Source organism: Osmerus eperlanus, chromosome 2 (genome assembly GCF_963692335.1).
Source record: "Osmerus eperlanus chromosome 2, fOsmEpe2.1, whole genome shotgun sequence".
In the NCBI taxonomy this organism is placed as follows: domain Eukaryota; kingdom Metazoa; phylum Chordata; class Actinopteri; order Osmeriformes; family Osmeridae; genus Osmerus; species Osmerus eperlanus.
In genome coordinates, this window is record NC_085019.1 from 8,949,495 (window position 1) to 8,973,651 (window position 24,157).

The 24,157-nt window shown below is 45.8% G+C and overlaps 2 protein-coding genes across 3 annotated transcripts; one reads left to right on the plus strand and one right to left on the minus strand.

Moving 5' to 3' along the window:
- Positions 1 to 17,681: 17,681 nt before the first annotated feature.
- On the minus strand, positions 17,682 to 22,809 carry dhps (deoxyhypusine synthase). Its single transcript, XM_062451411.1, is given in 12 exon segments — positions 17,682 to 18,484; positions 18,956 to 19,081; positions 19,372 to 19,475; positions 19,570 to 19,684; positions 19,925 to 20,002; positions 20,091 to 20,187; positions 20,762 to 20,813; positions 20,816 to 20,882; positions 21,005 to 21,169; positions 21,395 to 21,600; positions 21,960 to 22,152; positions 22,249 to 22,809. Coding segments are annotated over 12 exon segments (1,440 nt in total). The 5' UTR covers positions 22,393 to 22,809; the 3' UTR covers positions 17,682 to 18,391.
- Positions 22,810 to 23,382: 573 nt separating this feature from the next.
- On the plus strand, positions 23,383 to 24,103 carry LOC134011928 (guanine nucleotide-binding protein G(I)/G(S)/G(O) subunit gamma-12-like). Of its 2 annotated transcripts, XM_062451486.1 has the most exons (3): positions 23,383 to 23,457; positions 23,642 to 23,758; positions 23,917 to 24,103. In XM_062451486.1, the coding sequence occupies exons 2-3, from the start codon at positions 23,666 to 23,668 to the stop codon at positions 24,040 to 24,042; spliced, it is 219 nt and encodes a 72-aa protein (XP_062307470.1). In that variant the 5' UTR covers positions 23,383 to 23,457; positions 23,642 to 23,665; the 3' UTR covers positions 24,043 to 24,103. The 2 variants fall into 2 exon arrangements, with proteins under 2 accessions (XP_062307470.1, XP_062307462.1); XM_062451478.1 differs by having other exon boundaries at positions 23,404 to 23,758.
- The last annotated feature ends 54 nt before the right edge of the window (positions 24,104 to 24,157 follow it).

Sequence of the window (24,157 nt, forward strand, 5' to 3'; positions counted from 1 at the left end):
TTCTCAGGGGGAGCCAAATAAGGACAACTATACCAACATACAGCCTGAGAGAGAGAGAGACCAAGAGACAGAGAGAAGAAAAGTCCGGTGAATAGGAGAGACAGGAAAAGAAGGAAGGCAAGTTGGGGCCGAGATTAACGTCAAAGAAAGAGGAGTGAAAAGGAGGACAAATAAATAATTTGCCGATAAGAGAGTCTGCCGAGGGAGGCAGACAGAGAACGAGAGAGCTTTGATGACAAGAGCACACAAAGAGGGAAGGAGGGGGAGCAAGGAAAGAGGGAAGGATCGCGGGCACATGCCCACTCCCATGAGCAGCGTTTACATGGGTGGGGGAGGAAACGGACACACCTAGTTGGTACACACACCTCACCTTATTACAGTAACACTAAGCATATCTATTCCAAGATAACGCCTACACATTATATAGAAAAGGCCCCACCCTTGTGCATTGAAGGGCTCCTTGACTGACGGCCCTGGTTTCACTCATACCGCGTGTGGCCTGTGTGCAGGCCTAGTAGTCGTTGTCATCTTGAGCCCCTTTCTGCAGTTTATTTTCCCACAGCTGGATGTTTGAGTGGAGGAGCCTGTGGCAGGGTTAACACGGTGGGTTCTATTTACTCTAGGGCTCCAGGGCTTCATGTGTGTATCTGATGAGGTTTGTACACACTCCCCACAGACCCACTGCTCATCCCCACCCATTCACTTAATGTGTGATTTGGCTGCCACTGGCCTGGCTGAGTGGCTGTGTGTGTGTGTGTGTGTGTGTGTGTGTGTGTGTGTGTGTGTGTGTGTGTGTGTGTGTGTGTGTGTGTGTGTGTGTGTGTGTGTGTGAGCATTGACACATGTATCTGGATACTGTACTTTTGGGAGGAATTAGGGTGTTTCTTCCATCTCTGTGTAATGTGTTAATTGTCAGTTGTCAGTCAACTGTCAGTCATTTAATTGTAATTTGCTTAACTACATGCTCTTCTGGTCCTACCCATTGGCACTTATTTGCTTTTCACAATGTATGCTCCATGTTTTGGCTACCCACCATGTCTCGTTGTTTATGTTCATTGACCTATGCACTTTTTGTAAAGCTCTTTCTTGTAAGTCGCTTTGGATGAAAGTGTCTGCTAAATGAATACATGTAAATGTAATTTAAGAGTGTGTTTATTTGTGTGTGTGTGTGTCTGTGTTTGGGACTTGCTTGTCTAGAAGCAAATCTCAAGCGGAAAGACAGTGTTCACACTCTCCTTGAATGTGTGTGTGTGTGTGTATGTGTGTGTGAATAGTAGACAGAGACCACACCAAACAGTAGCCCTCTACTCTCTATACACCAAAATCTTTGTTTTTACTACATCATAAAAGCAGTGATATACTACCAGTACTCATCACTCTGCATCATAAACATCACTCACACTGACCCTGGTGTCCTGCTGTGCCTTCTGAGCTCACAGATCAATCTGTCTGAGGGAGTCAGGTGGCTGAGCGGTTAGGGAGTCGAGCTAGTAATCTGAAGGTTACCGGTTCGATTCCCGGCTCTGCCAAATGACGTTGTGTCCTTGGGCAAGGCACTTCTCCCTACTTGCCTCGGGGAGATTGTCCCTGTACTTACTGTAAGTCGCTCTGGATAAGAGCGTCTGCTAAATGTAATGTAAAGATAACATTATCATTGTCAGCCTGGTAGTGTAAAAGGGCCCCTTGGGAACACTGGGTCGCGATCTTTGTTATGAAAGGTTTGTTACGTGTTGGTTGTGTAACATGTGAATGTTCCTCCTCACATGAGCAGGTGAATAGTTAGAAACAGCCTGACTGTAAGTTACAGTCCAGATGCACTGCCCCCGGGAGCCAGAGATCAAATTGTGTGTGTGCGCGTGTGTCTGTTGGGGTGTGTGTGCGTGCGTGCCTGTGTGACAGAGGGCAAGCATGATTTTATTAGTGAGTTCAAGGAAGTAGACTGATCAGATGATGTGACAGATAAAGTCAGCAGGTCGATTAAGGGAGCGTTGTGTTGAGATCCCCTCGGTCACCTATTAGCTAACCACACTCCCTGTCCACTCTATCAATGCTTGCGTAGTCCCGGTTACACAGTCACTCTGAGATGCTGTCTCAGATAGTCTACCACTCACTTTTATCATTAAATTAGTAACCGTGGTTCTTGTAAATATCGTCATCATCGTTATGTTGTTTTTCTTATTATTTATAAACAGGATATTATGTTTATCCTGTTGTGCAAATTTTTCCCAGTCTTGTGAATAAAACTAAAGATCAAGTATTTCACTAGAATTCTTCTGTCTTTGGAAATTACAAACTCCCAGAGTAGACCTACTGGTAAAAAAAACTTTTATGTTACCAAGGGACACCAGAGGACTCGTTTTAGGTACTTCATATCCCAGCATACGTGCCAGAACCATGATATATTCTGAAAATAAAGACTACACACATTATTCTAGTTGTGATGACATATTAACAATTCATAAACTATCCCCCCTTTTTCCCCTGCCAGCCCCACCGGGCTATCCACCCTTTTTTCTCTCAGACACCTACCGCCACATATCCAGATCATCCAGCCGATGACCTCATCTCAGGAGAATCCTCCCTCACACCCTCTCTATTTGGGTGTCGGGAGAGAGACAGAAGGAAAGTGAGAGAGAAAGAGAGAGAGAGAGAGAGAGAGAGAGAGAGAGAGAGAGAGAGAGAGAGAGAGAGAGAGAGAGAGAGAGAGAGAGAGAGAGAGAGAGAGAGAAGAAAGAAAGAAAGAAAGAGGAGACTAATCGGTGCAGAGTGTTCCCAACCTGCCCTCATTATCTCTGCTGGCTGCACTTACACTTAGTGACACGTTGAGTCTGCCTCAGGGGACTGGGTGGAGGCACCTCTATCACAGAGAGAGAGAGAGAGGGGGGGGGGGGGGAGGGAGAGAGGGAGAGAGAGACAGAGAGAGAGAGCGAGGGAGGGAGGGAGGTAGAGAGAGAGATTTACAGGAAGGGGAAGAATTGGGGAGTTGGAGAGGGGGAGTTGGAGAGAGGGAGGAAAGCTGTCATGCAACAGATAGTGTGCGACAGAGCCTGAATGACGAGCGTGAGAGGCACGGAGGTCAAGAGAGCGGGGCAGATCGAGAGGGGGGGATGAGGGAGGAAGAAAAGAAGGAGCGGAGGGCAGGAAAGGTGGTCTTAGGAGGATATATTTAGTTGGTTGAGGAGAGGGCAGTCTCCTCACAAGGGGGTTTCCAGCTGGGTAAATTTAGACTCTGGCTCTGTAGAAACAGGAGGCAGGAAGGGAATGATGTGCATACGGTACAGGACTACCAGACTGATGTAACTCAGAGCAAGAAGGCCACACACAAATCAACATACACACACACACACCCAAAAACACGCATGTGTGAACACGCATATACACACTTGACCAGCATTTCATGTGGGACGCCTGCCATTGGAGACAAGCCTGCCGCCGTGAGAGCGAAGTACCACAGCGGACTCCACAGATAGCTTTTCAGTCCAACCAACCAAAACCTTGTGAGTGCATCGTCCGACGACCGGGTGTCAGACACCATCAGTGGATTAGACAGCGTGGAAGCCCACACTCCAGGGACGCAGTGTTCTGTGAGCATCACTGTAGCTACTGTGGCTCAAATGAAAGAGGAACCACAGCTGTGAAAGCAATGCTAATAATAATGAGAACCCAAAAAGAGAGCAGTCCGGGCAGCGTTGAGGATAATAGCATGCGTCCTGGCCGTGGAGACGGGAGAGCGAGAGCGAGCAACGAGCCGCAGTGACGCCATTGTGGTTCCACGGCACTTCCTGTCTGCGAGCCACAGTGTTTGTGTGTCTTGTCTCCATGGCGACTGCCAACACATAAATACCGGAGTGAGAGAGAAAGAGAGAGAGCGGGAAAGAGAGAGAGGCAAAGGGGGGAGGGGTGGGGGGAGAGCGAGAAAAATAAAGACACATCCATTACCCGTCTAAGTCAAGTGGACCCTGCCTGGGCCTCCCTCACAAGAGAAGCCAGGACTGGGTCGACTTTATGACTGAGCTCTGGACCCTCTTTTGTAGACGTGGTGCTACAGAAAAACTATATTGAGCTGAACTAAACCTTGGGTACCTTGGCCAGGTCTTACTGTCCCATGACATATAGTATAGAAAAGTATAGTATAGTATAGTATAGTATAGTATAGTATAGTATAGTATAGTATAGTATAATGTAGTGTAGTATAGTATAGTATCGTATGGTGTACAGTATAGTATAGTATATCATAGCATAGCATAGCACAATACTGTGGTATGGTTTAGTGGTAGTAGTAGAATAGAATAGAATAGAATAGAATAGAATAGAACAGTATGGTACTGTATATAATGTAGTGTAATATCATAGTGTAGTATATTGTCTAGGGTAGTGGATTTGGTTCCCACTATAGACACACTCTTTCTCTCTCTCTCTCTCTCTCTCTCTCTCTCTCTCTCTCTCTCTCTCTCTCTCTCTCTCTCTCTCTCTCTCTCTCTCTCTCTCTCTCTCTCTCTCTCTCTCTCTCTCTCTCTCTCTCTCTCTCTCTCTCTCTCTCCTCTCTTGCTCTTCCTCTTCCTCTCTCTCTCTCTCTCTTTTTCCTCTCTTGCTCTTCCTCTCTCTCTCTCTCTCTCTCTCTCTCTCTCTCTCTCTCTTTCACTTCCTCTCTCAATGTCTCTCTCTAACTCTCTCTCTCTTTCTCTCTCTAAGGAAGAACGATTTCCTCTCTACTTGCTGATGTCTGATTACATCACTGCTACCATGACAACCAAATTGAGTTTTCATCAAGGTTGAGATTAGTCACGTAGAGTCGGGTGATTCACTGTCTTAGATGAACATTCACTCTGATGTACCCACTTTAACACACACTTGGACACACATTCATTATGATATGAATATAGGAAATCTGGACTTTGCCCTCAACACCTTTTACGTAAATACGTCTAAGAACTGGGACCCATAAGGGCACTTCTGTTGCAAGGTTAGCACTCTTCTCCTTTATGATCCAAACACACAGATACCCTCAACATGCACACCCTCCATATATACCTACACTAACTTACCACACACACCAGACTTAGACTGTACACTTTGACCCTCAAGGGCACACACACACACACACACACACAGCAGCCTCATGCCCTACTGGAGGTGAGGACTACATGAGAAGTGCAACAAGGTGGTTCGCTGAATATTGGTAATGCGGGACAAAGGTTAAAGTGGGACACTTAAGTCTAATCTTCTGTAAAGACAGACTGTCTGTCTGTGTGTCTGAGGCTCTATTATCTCAAGAACCGGGCAATGTATGAAGCTAGAAATCGACTGGTGTATTGCTCAGGACACACAGTAATATTTGTGAAATCGTCCCACTTTAGCAACATTCTCCATACATGTCTAGAGAGCAGAACACGGTGCTGTCGGAACTGAGATCCTCAGGAACACTTTAGATCCAGGTGCTTGTAATAAGCGTTAGTTAATAGCTAATAAGGCCTTAATGCATTAGGAAGTCTTATTAACACATATTCATCTCAATAAGCTTCTTATGAGGGTCATATTCCATATGACATATGCACTTATCTCATCTTACAATCACCCTTGCCCTTACTGATATTGTTAAGACTTATATAGTCTTGTAACACATATGAACACATATGAAGCATCTAACAAGGGCCTTGTTACATATTAACTAACCCTTATGATAGGCGCCTGGATCTGAAGTATTACCAGATCCTCTCCTACACACCCAACACAGGCCAACCACAGGCCATCTGAGGTCTCACACACACTGGAGCCAGATGTGTGATGTATTGTATACACACACACACACACATACACACACGAGAGCCTTGTACACATCAACAGCAATGGCACAGATGCTGTCACTCAAATGAGTACCCTCATCATGCATGAATCAGGACGATACAAACAATCAAAATTGATCAATGCAAGTCTTCCAGTTAACATTCCCCAGTTCACAAAGGTCATTCATCTTCAACGTGAAACAAACAGAACGTCCATAAACAAACAATCCGACTTGATTCCATTCAAAGGCAAATGATGTGATCATCTGTCTTTGCGGCCTAGTTATTACATGTGCCCGTGTGCGCGGGGGTTGCTAAGATACTGCTTGTGTGTACAGGTGTGCATGTCTGTGTGTGCGTGTCTGTCTGTGTGAGGAATGTGTGACGTAGGTTCAGTGCTCACAGGCCCTGCCCGTCTAAGTGGCCTCCCCTTTTCTCACACAACCCATGGCTTGCAGTAGTAAGGGAGGAGAGAAGTATATGGAATGGAGGGAGGGTTGGAGAGAGGGATGAAGGGAGGGATTGAGGGAGGGATTGAGGGGAAGTAGTAAAATCTCTGATAGCCTCTCTCTCTCTCTCTCTCTCTCTCTCTCTCTCTCTCTCTCTCCCTCTCTCTCTCTCTGAGTCTCGTCTTACCCCTGGGTGAGGAAAGGGAGGGTTAGAGACTGTTTCAACAGTAGACAGGTGCAGATCAAACCACCATGGAAACACCCCGCACAGTCACAACCCCACCCACCCAACCCACCCCCTCGCCTTCGAGGCCTGTTCTCCACCACCCACCACCCACCCCCCCACCCCCCCGCCCCCGCCCCACCCCGTCCCAGCACTTTAAAGAGACTAGACAACTCTGTCACAAAGACGGAAGTGAATAAATTGTAGTAAATGGCCACGCAAAAAAACGTAACTTCTTAATTTCTTGATTTCCAACTTTCAACGCTTTTGCTTCTGCTTTGGAATACAGACTGCCTGCAGTCGTGTAGCCAACTGTGGGGTGAAATAAACATTGCCCTTTATGACCAGCTGTGTGGCTAATTAGCTCCCTACCCCCTCCCTTACTCCTCTTCCTTTCCTGCGGCCCAAGCATCCTGCCAGTCAGCCAGACAGTCAGACAGTCAGGCAGCCATTAAGCCAGTCAGCCAGCCAGTCTACAGGGCTAAGAGCCTGTGAGCAAGGGGAGGTCCCAGACCGTCTGACGTTTTCAAACAGGAATCCCCTGACTGGGGTGGGGCCACAGAGCAGAGGGCCGGGCTAGTAGGATTGGCTGCTTACTCTCACCCGTCTGGCTCCCAGACACTCACTCTCACACACTCTGTCTGCACCGCTGCTGAAGGAAGGAGAGAGAGAGAGAAAGAGAGCGAGAGAGGCTGCAACCTTGAAGTTCAACTAAGGCTGTGACAGAGAGGAAAGAGACAGGGAGCAAGGATAGAGGAAGAGAGAGAGCGAGTGAGAGAGAGAGGAAGAGAAAGAGTCAAACAGACTTCACCCAGGTACGTTATGCTTCCAGACTGGACGTTATTCTTGGTCTAGACAAGAACTGGATTGTTTTATTGTTTTATTGTTTTATTATCGTCTGGAACTAGACGGTATTCTCTCTTGTAGCTTTCAATGGAGGGTGTGTAAGTGAATTTGTGTGTACTCATGAAAGGAATAACTTCTCTACAACAGCCTCAACAACCTGTGGATCTTTCCTATGCGACTGCAGTTTATGATAGCTAAACAGACACAGTTGGGATATGGGAAAAATGGTCCTGATCTAAGAGCTGATCTCTGGCAATAAAGTGTCCAGTCAAAGGTCATCTGTAAATAGTTTCTATTGAATGGGACATCTGTTTCAACTGTCTATGTGCCTGTCTGTATGTCTGTCTTCCTCTCTGTCTACATGTCTGCCTGTCCTCATGTCCTGTCTCTCCTCCTCTGTGTGTGTGTGTGTGTGTGTGTGTCTGTTAGTGTCTCTGAGTGTGCCTGTCAACCAGCCTTGGGTTTGGCACAAGGAGCGGACAAGGTCATAAAAAGTTCTGGAAAAGCAGGCGAAAAGACGCTGAGCGGAGCGCCCAAACATTCCTCTCATTGTTCTGAGGCCCTGTAAGTCTGCAGAGAGCAGAGAGCCTCCATGAAAGGCAGGGAATCCAGCTATCCTGGTCGCAGTCTAGGGGATTAGTCTGTTCATGACTGGCCCTGTCTATCTCTCAGACTCACCCCAGGGAATGCAGCCCTCGCGGAGCTAACCTTGGCTAAGTTAGGGCCAAACGGTTCCAAACTAGGGTAAACTGAAACTAGAGTTTACTGGTGTCCTAGACCCTCCATTCTCCAGCCAGGCTACTGTCTGGGATTTCACCCCCAGACCACAGCAGCCCACCTGGGGACGGTGGCTTGGGGACAGAGTTTAGCTGCGTGGAGGTTTTTACTCCCCCCCTCTCTCACTGTTCCCATTAGCCTACTGCTGTCTGTGGGCATTGGGGAGAGGGGCGGTTGTCAGAGATGGTACGGAGGAGAGGGATAGAGAGAGAAGGAGGAGGAGAGGGAGATGAGGTATTGGATCAAGGCCAGGTTTGATGGGGCTGATAGAGTTGCTACAAGTAGGCTGGGACTGTGAGATGGTGGCGTAGTGGAATAAGACAGGGTGCATTGGACTGGCAGGCTAGTGTGTGTGTGGTGTGTGTGCACGGGTGTGTGATGTATGTGGTGTGTGAGGCAGTGCAGTGTGCCTGTGGCCCAGCGGCCCTGGGCTAAGTACAGGGCTGGTGCTGGTTCTGGTGGTGGTGGGGTTTGGCAGAGGATCAAGCCCAGGGTAGGGTTACACACGCTGGGCTGGGGGAGAAGACCACGACTAGGACTGGTCTGGCCGAGCTGGGCTGGGCTGGGCTGGGTACTGGTCTGGAAAGCCTTTGAGATTTTCACTAAGCCTGAAAATACTTTTTATTTTCAGACTTATTTCCCACATGAGACCCGTTGTGTTGATTCCACCACTGCACGTTTCCTTTCATTGGTTACCGCTGCAAAAATGGAACAAAAAGACTTGAAATAGAGCCATCTTGAATTTGAATGTCATTGAATGTCAGACACTCAACATAATTGTGCACTCACACGCAAGGCAAATTACACGAGCGTACACTCACATGCACACAGCACACACACACATACTCTTTCTCACAGGAACAGGGTGTGGTATTTTGTAAAGGTGTGTATGTTCAGAGAAGTACAGTAGGTTAAAGTCAATGTGCAATCCTTTCTGCTGTGTCAGGGTCCATTATATTTATATTTATCTTTTCAACCTTGTCGACTAGTCTAGAGAAGTATATTTTTTCATGACAAAAAACATTTATTTGACTAAATATTTGGAAATTGTTACCTCACACAAGTCCTGATTTTTTTTATCAAACAGAAAAGATAAATATTTAGAATACTTCAAAAAAAGTTCCCAAAAAATCACATTGTGGTCTAAGCATGTAACTTTGACATGACTGCTTACATAACATCTGTGACAAAGTTTGATCAACAAGTTCTGTTTCTGCGTTTTTTCCCAACCACCAAGGTGAGACTGCTATCAGCCTGGACTGTATTTGTACTCCATTGTTGGTTTATAAGACATAGGTCAAAACCGTAGTTCACACACTGCACATTTGCTCAGCGGAACACTGACCACGTTGTTTGTATATTGATTGTGAGCGCACTGTGAGTCTGTGTGTGCTGAGTGGTAATTGAGTGTAGTGTATGCGTGCGTTCGCCCTGCGGGCCTGCTTTGGTAGGCCTGGGTAGAGAAGCTATGTGTAGAAACAACAGAGACTTGAGGGCCAGCTGTCTCAACAGAGGGTTTTCCACTTAATGGTATGCCCTTATGTCAACGACCCTATCGATGCTGCAGTCAGAGCCACACACAGGGGAGTGAGGACATCAGTCTCAGGCAACACCCTGAGGGGAACAGGCCACGTCTACACACAGTCACGGTGTATTAGTATACAGAATATGTGCACGCACATTCACACACTCACACACCAGAAACCCCAAAAAGTAAAAGATGTTGCCACTGTTGGACATCTGCTTCTGAGTATCACTCAATGATGGCATTTTCCTCACACACACTTTACACTTTGCTCAGAGTGCAAAACAAATTGGCATTGCACGGCCTGAGAATTAGCAAGTATCCACATGGGTGGCGTGCTTCCAGCATGGACTGGAGGCTAGAAGTCTAGCGCACTGAAGTAAGAATGGGAGAGAGAGGGTCAATGCAGAAGTGAGAGACATTAGTTCGAGATCCTTAAATGAGAGTTTGAGGTGAGGCGGCGTGCGTCACTGTGAGTGCTGTCATTGGACAGGCGAGGGAAGGAATGAGCTCATGTGTATTACAGGCTGCGGGTTCGATCGAGGAAGGAGGAAAAGAGCGGAGGGCCAATGGAAAAGATGAAACGATACAGAGAAAATAAGAGGACATGAGTCCGAGCGGCGGCCTTCCGAGATGTGGGAACGACAGAAATAGCGGCTTTGACTCGATGGAGGAGAGGAGAGCAGGGAGGTCTATTTGATGGGTGTTGGAGACCTCATATGACCTTTGGTTTCAAGGTAAGGATAGTTTGAGCCAAGGGCCACACATGGTGTGAGTATGTAGGAAAAGCCGGAGGCCATTTGTATCATGGGAAGGATTTACAGGAGAGTTAAAGTAGTTTCATTTTATGTTTATGGTCTCTGTGTCTGTGAACTGTCTGAGCCAACTGTAGCTCACTTTGTGAAGAGATGTTCGATGGTCACTCAGGTACTTCAATTGAACTCTTAATTGAAAGTCAGTCAATACTCATACCACAAAGATGCCTCTGGAACTTCAAATTATAGAGGAGAGAGAAGAGAGAGTAAAACTAGCACACACACACAGAGAAAAGAAAAAGTAGTGGAACTTTTCTTTCATTCTATTTTCTTCTCAGCTCTAGAATCAGGTCTCTTCTAGCTGTGTCACTAACGTGTTGTGATTGGTTAATTGAGCTAAAGACTGCAGTACAAGACTGTCAGAACATGGGGCCTGGCACACAGGGACAGACATTTTGTTCACGTTAGCATTTGCTTGTGGTGCGGCGCCACTGCATGCTAACGTTTGTGTCTCTTCTAAATGTTGGTTTGTGTGGGCTGCACTTCACTGTTCACCTCATTGTTTCTTACCTTTTTAAATCCAGAAGAAAGCTAACACACTGCTGGCGTTCTACGCCATTTGGTGGTGATGCAGCATGTTAGGGATTTGCCATAGCGATGGCTCATAGGTTTACTCCCGAATAAACTTATTTAGAACCTGGAATTCCCCAAAAGTGAGATGACTCATCTAGTGCACAGGGTCCAGGAATACATCCGTTGTCTAAAATAAGAAACATTAAGTACCACAAACATTGAGACCATATGACATCCACGTCATAGAAAGGAAACGGGCAAATAAACTAAATGTGTACATTGCGTAGCTAGTAGTGAATGTTCTTTTTTTGCTAGTCTCATTTAGTTTTGAGCCTTGCCATCAATGAGTCTGCTATCTCAAGCTTGAATCCCAAACCATTTTGTTGTGGGGTATTCTGACGCTGTCATTTGTGAACAGAGGGAAGGTTTTGTTAAGGTTGACTCTGACTGAGGACCCATGCTCTCCGACCTTTTCCCCAGACGGGGGCACAGAAAGGAGCAGAGCACAACTCGCGTCCGCATGGGAGTGTCACTTGGCGGGACTTCCTTCAGCCCTGATTCTCCATGCTGTCATTGAAAAGCTATTTTTATAAGAGGCCACAGGAAGCTAGCCTCAGAGAAGCACACAAGTTGCTGAAAAGGGGCATCGACAATGACCTGCACATGACAAGGGCCCAGCAAACTCACAGTCTCTCACACTGAAACGTGCGCGCGCTTGTCTCGGCTAGGCTTATCCATAAAACTGGAAGTAGTGAGGGAGGCCAAATGAGGAAGTAGAAGAGAAGCAAACCAACTGATGAACCCCACCTCTGTCCTCCCCACACACACTGGCTAATATATCGTCTGCCAGCCAGGGGAATTCCTGGTAGAGTGATTTTTGCACCTATGACTGAATCACATTGCCAGGGATTTCCAATGGCTGGCATGAAATGAGCAACCTGGGGCTGGGATGAGCTGGGCTAGTCAGTGCACCAGAACACAGACATGCTGTACTATGAGCCAAGCGTGTCCACATGCAGTCACACTTGCATTCTCTCTCAACTTCCCTTGCTCTTTAATGTTTTCTTTTTCTCCACATAGTACACACACACTCACTCAGGACACAGGACCCCTGGTTACGTGGCAGCAGGACTTAGCCCACATGTGAACACTGTAAGTTCCCTCCATGTTCACAGTGGTTAAGTTCTGCCACCACGGAGCCTCAGCCTGCAGTAGTGGATGATCAGCCCAGCGTTCAAGAGCCCTGACTGGGGAGAAAGTATCAGAGGACCCCTGCCTGAAGTGCTACTTTGTGGTCTTAGTTTTATGGGAGACACCATTTCCAGTCTTATGTATCTTCTGTTGTTCTGACTGATGTGGCTGTTGCGTTATGGCGTTTGTTTAGTGCATTATATATCCCATGTACCGGCTGTCTTTGAAGGTCTGTGTACACAGGTGGTTAATGTCAGTTTAACCCTGTACATGAAGTTTTGAAGCTGGAGCTGTATTCATATCTGAGATAATGTATGCCCATCCATCACAGTCTCTATTCTTTACATGATTAGGGTTAGGGTCTGTCTGCGCTACAGTGTGTCTGTGTCAGTCTTGAGTCCATGCATGTATGTGTTTCGTCTGGGCATTGGGTTTTTTTGTCAGCGTGCTACTACACTTTCTTACATTGGTTATGTCGTCTTCCTAATTTCCTCAGTGGGCACATGTGAGTCTTAGTAGTGTGTTGTGTTCCCATAGGGTGAGTTACCCTGCCTTCACATCCACTCAATATATTCTAACATCTGCTCTGCAGAAGACTGCTGGTGGAAGTCTGGAGGCTACAAAACACAACGTGTTCTTTGTCCAGCTACTGTTAATCAACCCTCTGATCTCTTTGTACCGATCTCAATAGCATGGTAATACGGGAATGTTTTTGTAATAATCAGTCAAATGGTGTGCAACTTTTGCACTTAAAGTGTTATCCTCTGATGTTTCTTTGAATGTGTGCAGGTCTGAGGGTGGGCTAAATGCATTAATGTGTTCAATGTGTGCTTGCATATATGTGGTGTAGGCCTAAATGTATATCATATGTGTGTGCGTCTCTCCATCCCCCCACGGGGCTGGTCTCCCGTGCCTGCTGTGCTGATAATCAGTGTGTGACATTCGCTGGCTCAGTTCAGCAGGAACAGGGGCCTGGTCTAACCTCCAGACCCAGAGGGAGAGACGGGGTGAGAGACATTTCAAAGTCCCAGCGATGAGAAGCTTGTATGGGAGTACCATGTGGTAACGAAAGTTTGGACCAGCAGCCAACCTCCAGGCCATGCATTCCCTCTGGCAGCAGGGTAAGAGTCCTGCTTATCTGCCGTGCACATACACACACAGCAACACATCCTCCTCTATCGTCTCTGACCTGAAAGTAGGTAAGGTGGGTAGGTACTTTGTTAATCTCAAAGAGAAATCGCTCATGTCGGCTGACCTCGACGAGGTGAGTCATTCGCTCCTTCCTATCATTGTTATGGTCTCACCCAAACCTTCAACAGCACTGAACGGACCTGAAGGTGTTGTTGTTACCAAAACTGGACTGTGTGCTGTGACTGTATACTGCGCAGGAAAGTCATCCTTGACAGTGAATTCCAATGCTGTGAATTTACTCATGCTCATTTGTGTATTAATGTGACTTGTGATTGGCTGCCAGAATGAAATAAACTGAAGATACTTCTATTGTGAGTGTCTGAGTGGTGTCTGTAATGTTTGTCATCACCGGTAGACTGGCTGACGCCAGGCATAACTTGTAGAAAGAGTTGATTTATGAAGTCCTCTCTGTCTGAAAACTGCGCGTGCATCCTTCTCACTCGTGTTCGTTCTCACCCCATCTTCTCTTTTGTGCTCTATCTTGTTTTACGATGGAATTGTCTCTGTGGTGAAATCGGTCACCTTTCACAACACTGTTGACGTCTATTGGGGAACAACAGGATAAAATCATAAATTCTAGAGGCCACATAGCAGAAGAATCTAACGAAGACACTTGTGCAACTCGGGTTCAAACGTCATAGCTGACAATAACGTCATCCACTGTACACCTGTATTCCCACCCCGAGAGTCAACATTGTAGAGACAGATGTTAATTTGTTTTTACAGTGTAATTACTTAATGATAATGAGAGATTTTGTGAGATACTATGAATCGGGTTTTAAGATATGGGTTTTTACTGATAAGAGGATCAACTAATATACAATTATCCAAATGTTGCACATGGCAGAAATGACTCACCAAAAATATTTGTTAAGAGTTTGCTTATACTTAAAACAAGTAAATTTGGAAGCAAGAAAATGTTCCCTGATGAGATTTCTTAAAATAATGTGTACTAATATTATGTCACTAGATAATCAATTTATACTACAAACAAGTCTAACTAGATTTAAAATCTAAAAACAAGTTACCACACTCAGATGTAGAGTGCAGTGCAGAAACACTAATGTGACAGTATGGGTGTCAAGATTAGCACCAAATAAAGTCCAACATGTTTCAGTTTGCTGTGTGACTGCATGACAGTCAGAACCATAATTCAGATCCACAAACTAGTATCATTGTCACAATCCCCAATAACTGAACCCAAACGCAGACCAGGACAAGGTAGGTGGTGAAAAAAGGTGGTGTTTATTGGTGACAGGTGAGTACGGGTGATGGGAGGCTGATGATGGTGACGAACGTGCAGGTCGGTGGTACTGGTGGCCAGGCGGGAGTGAAAGGAATTCCAGGGTGAAGGTACTGAAAAAACAGAGGGAAAGGAATCCGATCAGAAACAAGCAAAAAATGAGCTAAGCGTACAAACTGACAGACAGGTTAAGGCTGACACGCAAGCACTACATACGAGTACGGCTAACGATCCTGGCAGGCACTGGATGTCAGGCCACAGCTTAAGTAGTGTAGTGATGATGATCAGGGCCAGGTGTGTTTATTGCTGAAGAGGAACAGGTGAGAGCAGATTTGTTGCCCGGCAACCGGAACGGGGTACGTTCAGGAACGTAACACAAAACAAAGAACAAACCAGACAGACAGGGAAATCAGCTCAAGGGGATGTGGTTGTGACAATCATATCACACAAACCCCCCTACAGTTCCAGATCAGGTTGTGGTCAGACAATGTGACATTTTATCAGAAGGATGTCTGCCTCCATGGTTGCCGAGGAGATTGAAGTGTTTCTGAACACATGAGATATGCACCATACACGACACAGTGGGCTAACATGGCAGCTGATCACACAAGGTGCTCCAGGTGTTCAACTGGAGGAACAAGGGGTCATCCTCCTCGTCTCTCCGCCATCTCTCTTCCCCCTCCCCTCCCCTCCCTACGGCAGCTGAGGATGCAGTCCACCATCGTTACCAGGGCGATAATGGCAGTAATGATAAGGATGCTGATAAAGTGGTTACTGCCGGTCTGAATGTTTGTGCTCCCTGTGTTGTCACCGAGGCAACACAGGGAGCAACGCCTTGTCCGTCAGCAGTGGCAGTTGGGTGCGTCAGCGAGGGATACGTGCATCAGGGCTGCACTTCCTGTTTCTGAGAAGGCAGCTAAGGTGAACCCCCTTCTCCCCTCTCATCTGTTCTCTTTCTCGTTCTCTTGTCTTTCTCTTAGTTCCTTTCATGTGCTACACACATTCTCAGTCCTTCTCTCTTTCACTTTTTATAACCCCCCCCCCCCCACACACACACACACACACACTAATACACCCCCCCCCCCTGTATCTACTCTTTAGTCTGCATGTGCCATATTTCCCTTACACGCCCCAACTCACCTGCAGGTTAGCCTGGCAGGGTGCTTGGGCGGGAGTTCCCATGGCAACATAACAGGTAAACAGTGGAGAGAAAGATAAGAAGCCAGGACGTTGCTCTTTGATAGGGAGTTTCATACACACACACACACACAGATACATACACACAGATAGATGCATACACACACAGGCACACAACAGACTTCCCAACGCTTATACTCCACCCTACAGCTGTGGAGCTGCTCATCACGTTTCATGTACATCATGTTCTCTGGTCTCTTTCTTCTTGCCTGCCTTCCTGCCTCCCCTCCTCTCTCCTGCCTCCCCTTCTTCCTCGTGCCTTCCCTTTTTCCTCGTGCCTCCCTCCCTGCCTCCCTTTCTCACAGTAGAAAGCTGCCACTCTGGCTGCAGCACAGACATAATTGGCACTATGACTGCAGTGCCCAGCCACATCACACAGACTGCTGATTGTTCCAGAGGAGAGGGGGCTAACACTGTGGACTCTGTCCACAGAAGCCACACAACATTATCATAGCGTGACTACAACTCATCTATGTTCACACACACACACACAGTTCTGGGCAGCACAAAGCAGATTGTCACACACACTGCGAGTACTTCCGAATTAACAATCATACACACATACATGAGCACGGAGATATACACCCACACACGTAAAAATTCCAAATGAAAAATGCAAAGAAATATGTCAAACGTAGACACATACATAGTCACTACCCACTATCTTCTTTCTTTCAGTCACTCCCTCTCCCTGTCACCATTGATAAAAAAAAAAAAAGTTAAACAAACATAAGCATCCATAGGTGAAAAGGTGGAAAGTCCATACAGGGTGGCCTTTGTACAGTCAATCCAGCTTCAAGCCTTAGGTAAACACACACTCTACAGTACACACACACACTCTACAGTATGCACACACATGCACACACAGCACCACAGAAGCAAACAGCCAATAGGAAATGAACGAAACATTGAATGGAAAAGCAGTTTAAGCAGAAAGAGAAACGCCCTGACAGGAAAGGACACATTGGGCTGAGGTTTCGGGAAAGTTGACCTTATCCCACTTATATATTCTCTTTTTTACCCGCCTCTCCATCCAGGAAGTAAAGGTCACACAGTGCTTGCTAAATATGAAACTGACAAATACACATTTCCCCTACCGCTGGGGGCTACTTGGGACAATTTGGATGCTCCCAAATTACCAATGTGAAGGTTGCAAATATTATTGGGAGGGGAGGATGACATTGTCAGGGGACAGATATTACATGTCAGAGGGTTTAGTTCCCATAGAAGAACTCTGTTTTAACAAAGAACAACACTTCATCACGAGAAAAGTTGACTTTCTATGAAGGTCTGTCACTAAAACCTTGTCACAAAAACTTTGATTTTCCTAGATACTTTGCAAGGTGAATAAAAAAGTATTATTATGAAAGGAACTTGATTCTTATTGAAAATACTGCAGCTCAGACCATGTGTTCTGCACGCATGCTCGTGCTGACAAACATCGTCACAGAATAAACCACGCATGCAATTTTAAATTCCCTCTTGAGTTCTCCAGGGGAACGGAGGGGGAGGAGCCTCACCCTCAACAGCAGCCCAGTGATTGGTGGAGTTGTCACCTGACAAGACCTTGCATTCCTCAGAGCCCACAGCATCACAAACTCACTGGAACTCAAAGCGCTCTCACCTAGACTACAAAAAGGGCCAGTGCCAGACCTTCTGCCACACCTTGGCTGTATAAAAGGTAGTCCATAGGTGTGAAGTTATTGTATGAAACTGACCCAATCTAAGAACTGCTGTTGGATACGCAGGCACTTGGTGCAGCAGTCCTATTTCTGGATACCAGAGATGAGCCCACAGCACTCATCATAATCTACTTGATGGTTCACAATGGCTCATGACTAACGACACTACATGAGGTGCTGGAGTCCCCTTATGGATCTATCAGGCATTACAGCGTTTGGTCAATATCCACTTAAACACACACACCATCACAGTATATGTATTTATTTACATGTACAGCCATGTTATTTAAGTCATATTTAGGTCAAGAGCAGGTGAGGAAAGATCATGTAAAAACCGGAGTTATAAGATCATCACATTCCACCCCTGTGTAAGCATAGATGGGATCCATGCACCACCAAGGAGTTTCTCTCTTAAGTTAAATACATACAACTTTTAACTGAGACAGAAAAACAAAAATTATGACCTTTATCCAAGTGAGATAACAGCCTAATAATTAACTTGCTTGATCTGTCTCATGCAAAACTGTTTATATTACACCGCACATCTTTGGTAATGTACACCATGCTAAACCCTCGGCTCATCCTAAACACACCTTATACACCCAGGGCATAGACAGTGTGTGTGTGTGTGTGTGTGTGTGTGTGTGTGTGTGTGTGTGTGTGTGTGTGTGTGTGTGTGTGTGTGTGTGTGCGCGCGTGTGCGTGTGCACACTTACTGCGCTGTGTCACAGTAAACTTGACTTCAGTGTCACTTTATGTCTTTCTTCCACTTTTTGCCAGGTACTGGAGCCCTGCTTGAAGTGCAGGGCTGGATTCTGGTCCAACATACTTCTTGCTTTACGTGTTGCTATGAAAAAAATATATTGAAATAAATAGAACTAAAACTGGAGAGAAGGAGAAGAAAACAACTCAGAGAACTCCAGACATGCTGCGCGTGTCAAGTAGGGGAGGTTCCATCAGTCTTTCCTGTCGGCCATCAGGCGGTCTGCGTTGAGGGCAAACGTCTCCGCTACCAGCAGGGGGAAGACTATGGAGGCATCAGCGTACACCTGGTGGGACCAGGAACAACAACAACAACTAGTTTACCAGCCCAGTCTGCTTAGGACAACAACACTGGTGGCATGAGACTCCATTAAATAAGATTTGTACAGAGCGCAACAAAACTTTAGATTGAGTAAACTGGTAAAAGTCTGTGAAAATAATCGAATCAAAAAATATATAAAATGTTATGTAAGTGTATGTAAGTTCAATATTAGTTATGAACTTGCTTATACCAAGTTAATTTGGCTACAAGTGCAGTAAGAAAATTGTTTTACAAAATAATGTGTAGTTTACGTAAATTAAGTCACTATTAGAACTAGAAACACAAGTCCAACAAGAACAGTAGAAACCAGTCAAATAAGATTTAAGATCTAAAAACAAGATGATCCCGCTCAGCTAGATGGAGAGTTTTTGCAGTGTAGGATCTTGTTCATCTGGTGATGGGTCTGGTGGAGGGTGTCGTAGTGCCGTGGAGGTACCTTGACGGGCTTAGCCTCCATTCGAATCTTCCCCCAGGACACTGCCTCGTCAGGCCGGGCCCCTGAGTCAGAACCGTCAAACTCCTGGCCCGTGTTCACAAACACAGCGTAGTCCGCTCCGTTCCTCTGAGGAGGAGAGGCGGAGGGGTAGAACGAGAGAAAGGAAAAGAGAGATAAAGAGAGAGGACCAGAACACAATCATATAGAATGAAAACAAAGTTGTATTTCGATTCCGTCTTTAAGAATTCAAAATTGAAATCACACATAGTACTAAAAAGAAAGAAATAAAAGAATATGGTATTCATATCAAATTTAAACTTTCAAAAACACTTGAAACCATAAGTAAACTGATCAACCACTGGAAAACAAAATGGCAATAAAATAACAAATGAGTAAACAAAACTGAATGTAGTCACCATGAGGTTAGCGTTGGCAATATGGTGCTTGATCAACCCTCCTCCAAGAATGATCATCCCTGTGCTCTTGGCAAACACAGCTCTGCCGTTTAACCTGCGAATATCTGAAACATACTGATCGTGAGTGTCATTACTAGCGACCATGTACCAACGTCTTGTTAAATGGTGATGGGACACAGAGCCCTCCCTGTCTCTGACCTTCCACTATATCCAGCACCAGGCCAGGGTTCTTGTAGGAGTGGAAGTAGATCATGTCTCCTAGAGAGCCGTCAGTCAGAGCAGGGCTGAACACCGGGATGTCATTCTGAAACACAAAGACGTCAATATAGATCAACAATAGGCGTACAGTATTCCACAGCTGCAGGTAAGCGTCTCTCTTACATTTCCTGTCATTCTACACTATATCACAATATAGCAGAAATGCCTTGAATTATTATCATTTATTTTTTTATTCTTTAAAGTGCAATACTCCTTCAAGTTGAATTAGTGTCTCCGACCATCTTTAGTGCTCTGCAATGTCAAAGAAAAACGGGTTCAAATCTCACCTTGTAGGCCAGTAGTAGACAGAATCTGGGTTGTTGATCTCCTTCCCCAGCCTGTGGATCATCTTCGAGGGCGTCCAGCGTGTACCCTGAAGATGGTAGGAGGTCAGAGGTCAAACTGGCCATTTGCCAGGTCAGAATACATGCTGGCATCATGGTCTCGTGACAAAGCCCTACCTCTGTTGTCTGCTCCTGCACCATCTGGTCCAGGATGGGCATCAGCCAGTCCTCAAACTTACAGTAGTTATCATTGGGTACCAGAAGGTTCCCTATTCTATATAAATATATGAGTGAGTGAGTGAGTGAAAGAGCAAAGACAAAGTAAAACAAGGAAACAAAAGAGTGCCCAGCGGATTTAACAAAATTTTCCCGAGGGGATTAATAAAGTACCCACCTCTCTCTCTCTCTCTCCTCTCTCTCTCTCTCTCTCTCTCTCTCTCTCTCTCTCTCTCTCTCTCTCTCTCTCTCTCTCTCTCTCTCTCTCTCTCTCTCTCTCTCTCTCTCTCTCTCTCTCTCTCTCTCTCTCTCTCTCTCTCTCTCTCTCTCTCATCTCTCTCTCTCTCTCTCTCTCTCTCTCTCTCTCTCTCTCTCTCCTCTCTCTCTCTCTCTCTCTCTCTCTCTCTCTCTCTCTCTCTCTCTCTCTCTCTCTCTCTCTCTCTCTCCTCTCTCTCTCTCTCTCTCTCTCTCTCTCTCTCTCTCTCTCTCTCTCTCTCAGCCATAATGGATACACTTTTATCGTTATTGAGCCGTCAAAGTCACTCTTGTACTGTTCCACTGAGCTCTTTCAGCTGAGATCCAAGTCTGGATCCTCTCTATGGCGATGTTACCTGTTTCTATGGCGATGTTACCTGTTAATTCCTCTCTGGCGCAGCTCCTTGCCTGACAGGCTGAACTCTCCAGGAAGGTGGGGGCCATGCACTTGATAAGGTCCTCCTCTATACCTCCAGCTGTGGTCACTATCACATCCACCTAGAGAGGCCAGGTGGGGAGAAGTAGAGCGTTAGAAGTGAAATCCTCTTTATCCCTCTGATCCAGTGGGTGAGACTTCTGTGGAGAGCTGGTGGTTGTTTTGTAATGGGTTGTAGTCTCACCATTTTGTGCTGGGCCAGGTAGCGTATAGACTCCCTCACTCCAGAGCTGATGAGGTTGGAAGTGTACCCCAGAAAGATGGTGCAGCCTGACTGGGAAGATGAAGCAGGCTCTGACGAGACTTCACTTCCCTCTTCCTCCTTCACTGCCTCCAGACGCTTGTCAATCTGAGGTTACGAGGGCAGAGGCCAGGGAGAACCACGTAACATGGGGAGCGTTTAGGTCGACAGCAACCATGAAAACCACATCCAAAACAACTCAGCAGTCTATGGCACTGTGTGATCCATCTGCAGAGTTCTTCAACTGGAAACATCAACATTATTAATATGTCCTCGGTAACCCAATATAACAACATACAATCTGAGATACGAACAGCCTGGTCCTCTACCCACCATCTTGTTGATCTCCTGGATGGCCTGGCCCATGTTACTGGCCTGGAAGCCTGTGGTAATGTAGGACTGCAGAAGGGCATGGTGGTCCACCCCCTGGTTAAAGTCATAGCCCCGGATCTTGGGCATGTCCTCTGGGAGGGCGGAGCTTGGCTTCAGCACCGCCTCCATAGCCACAGAGGGGGCATGGTCTGCCATGGCTTTATCTTCTGATAAAACAACAAGAATAAAAGAGAAGGCATGTATTAAGGATGCAAGGGGAAAAGGTTGATATGTGCTACTGTTTTAATGAAGGTTCGTGGTGCACGTCTTACAACCCCAATTCACTTAAGTGGATTTCATTCAAATTTCACGCTACTCTTACAAAACAAAAATAAGGTTTGTTTTGTGAAGCAGGTTCAAACAGCAAAAGACCGGATCCAGTTCATGCCATCAGCGGACAGCAGCTTGGCTTGAATAACCACCCAGAGGGGCAGAAGAGCGCTAAACATGGAAGATGCCACCTCAGAAGATACAGGCTGTGCTCCATCTCAACATGGACTGTTAATGTAGCCAGATAGGGTCTTACGAGTTGGCACTGTCAGGTTTGGGTCCAGGGTTTGACAGAACCTCTTGAATGATGGACTCTCCAAAAGACTTAAGGGTACAATGTTCTCTGCTATGGCATTAGCTAACAGAGTGGGGCTCTGTAGTGGGCGAGCATGGGTTGGACTGGATTTCTTCACCCTGGGCATAGACTCAAAGAGGGCAGGATGTACTCTCTGGAACAAAGATAGATACAAATGTCTATCACTTAACTCATGACTCATAAGGTTAAATCAGTCCCAATTACACATTTTCAGTAGGAAATGGATTACCTTTATATGCGCGTGCAGATTGGAGAGAGCCTTCCTGGAGCACGCTATTGATCGGTTGCAGTGTCTGCACACAGCTTTGAAGTTTCCTTCTGTGTCTTCAGGCATGATGTAGTGTTCCACAATCTTGGATCTCCCAGGTGCCATATTTTGCTTTGGTGCTTATGCGACTACTTGACTCAAGATTCAATGTTTAAAGTAATGCTTTTATCTGTAGCAAAGTCTAAACTCAAGAACTACCAAGCTAACTTACTAGCAAGGTACAAAACCAGTTCTACAATAGCTAGTTTACAACTTTACAGCCCACAATTTACTCCCGCGTCCATATGAATTGTAAAATAACAGATGTGCTCAATCACCGGTTTAACATGGGCAGGTGTAAATTACTAATTTAGATTTCTAGTATTGTATTTCGTAGGTTTTCTAAGCCAGCAATGCTAAAAGAAAGAACAGTCCCGCCTACTTTTGGTTGGTGGACCGAGCAAATTTGTATTGGACACAAAAACTGTCAGTACCCGGTCAGTGCTACATTTGTGACAGGCCAGAAGTCTAAAGATTATATCGGTAATGTACAGTGACAAACGAAGCAACATACCACGTTTTGTAGATAAGTGGGTGGTCGTCTTATCAGTGGATGCTGGTAAAAATGGTCATTTCAATAAAGGTATCCAATTACTACTGCGGCTAAAACCATAGGCTAAAACGCATGGAACTTGTACGCTGCGCACAAGTAATATCTGCTACGGAAAGCGCAAAGGTTCAAATCGAGCAGACATGTTTTCTCAGTTGCCAAGTGTTATAATGCGGTAGTGGGTACTAGTATTCAGATGTTTACCCTATGCCGCCAATACACATGCAGGCACACACACACACACACACACACACACTAGAGTTCTTCTTTTCGATATGCACACCCTTAGTAATAAAGGTTAACGTTATTTTATTTTCTCAGAATCAAATGTATGTAGGTGTAGCCTACTTAATTCCATCTCTCCCACAATTTCCTTTTATCCAGTCTGATGGTGCGGGATGCGTGTGATGTAGCTGTGACATTTTCCAGACCTGTGCATGTGACCTTTACTCCTGACACACTTCACATGAGCTTTGAAGTGGCCTCTGCAGAGTCCACAGAGCAGAGGAAGAGAGGAGAGGTTAAAAAGGAGGCCAGACTCCACACTCAGTCAGAAATGAACATCAAGCTTCATGCACTAGGTTCCTATACATATTTATTTTCGAGATACATATAGTACTTTGTTTGGTACTTGGAATCAACGGTATATGGGACATGTGCTTTTCTCTTTGGGAAATTCCATTCCATGCACATCATAGTGGTCTGATTTATCTTCCTTTATCTACATTTGGGGAGAGGAAAGAAACATAATTTGACCTCCACCAGGGCTTGTGTCTTCTGCTGAAGAGAATGTCAGGGAAGGTGTGCAGCAGCAACAGCGTGTTACAGGCACGGAAGGCTCTAGAACAACTGCGAGTGGAAGCTAGCATAGATCGAATTAAGGTGAGTGCGTTTGTGTGTGTTGTTCTGTCATGGTGAGTTTAACATTTAACTGGATACAATACCAACTTTTTACCCAAATTCTATATCATAGTTTCCATCGAACGTTCGCGTTTTAAGTCGTGTGTGTTCTCGCATCTATACCACATCCTCCCCCTCAGATTTCACTGGCAGCTGCAGAGCTAGTGCAGTATTGTCAAGAACACAAACGAAGTGACCCTCTCCTCACCGGCATCGCTGCCTCCTCCAACCCCTTCAAGGACAAGAAGACCTGTGTGTTGTTGTAGACCCTAGCCAGACACTGATACCTAGGTTACAGATTTACACTTAATTGGTCATCTAAATGGTTACAATTCTGCTGCGGACTGCTCTCCAATCTCTATCTAGATATGTAGCATAGTG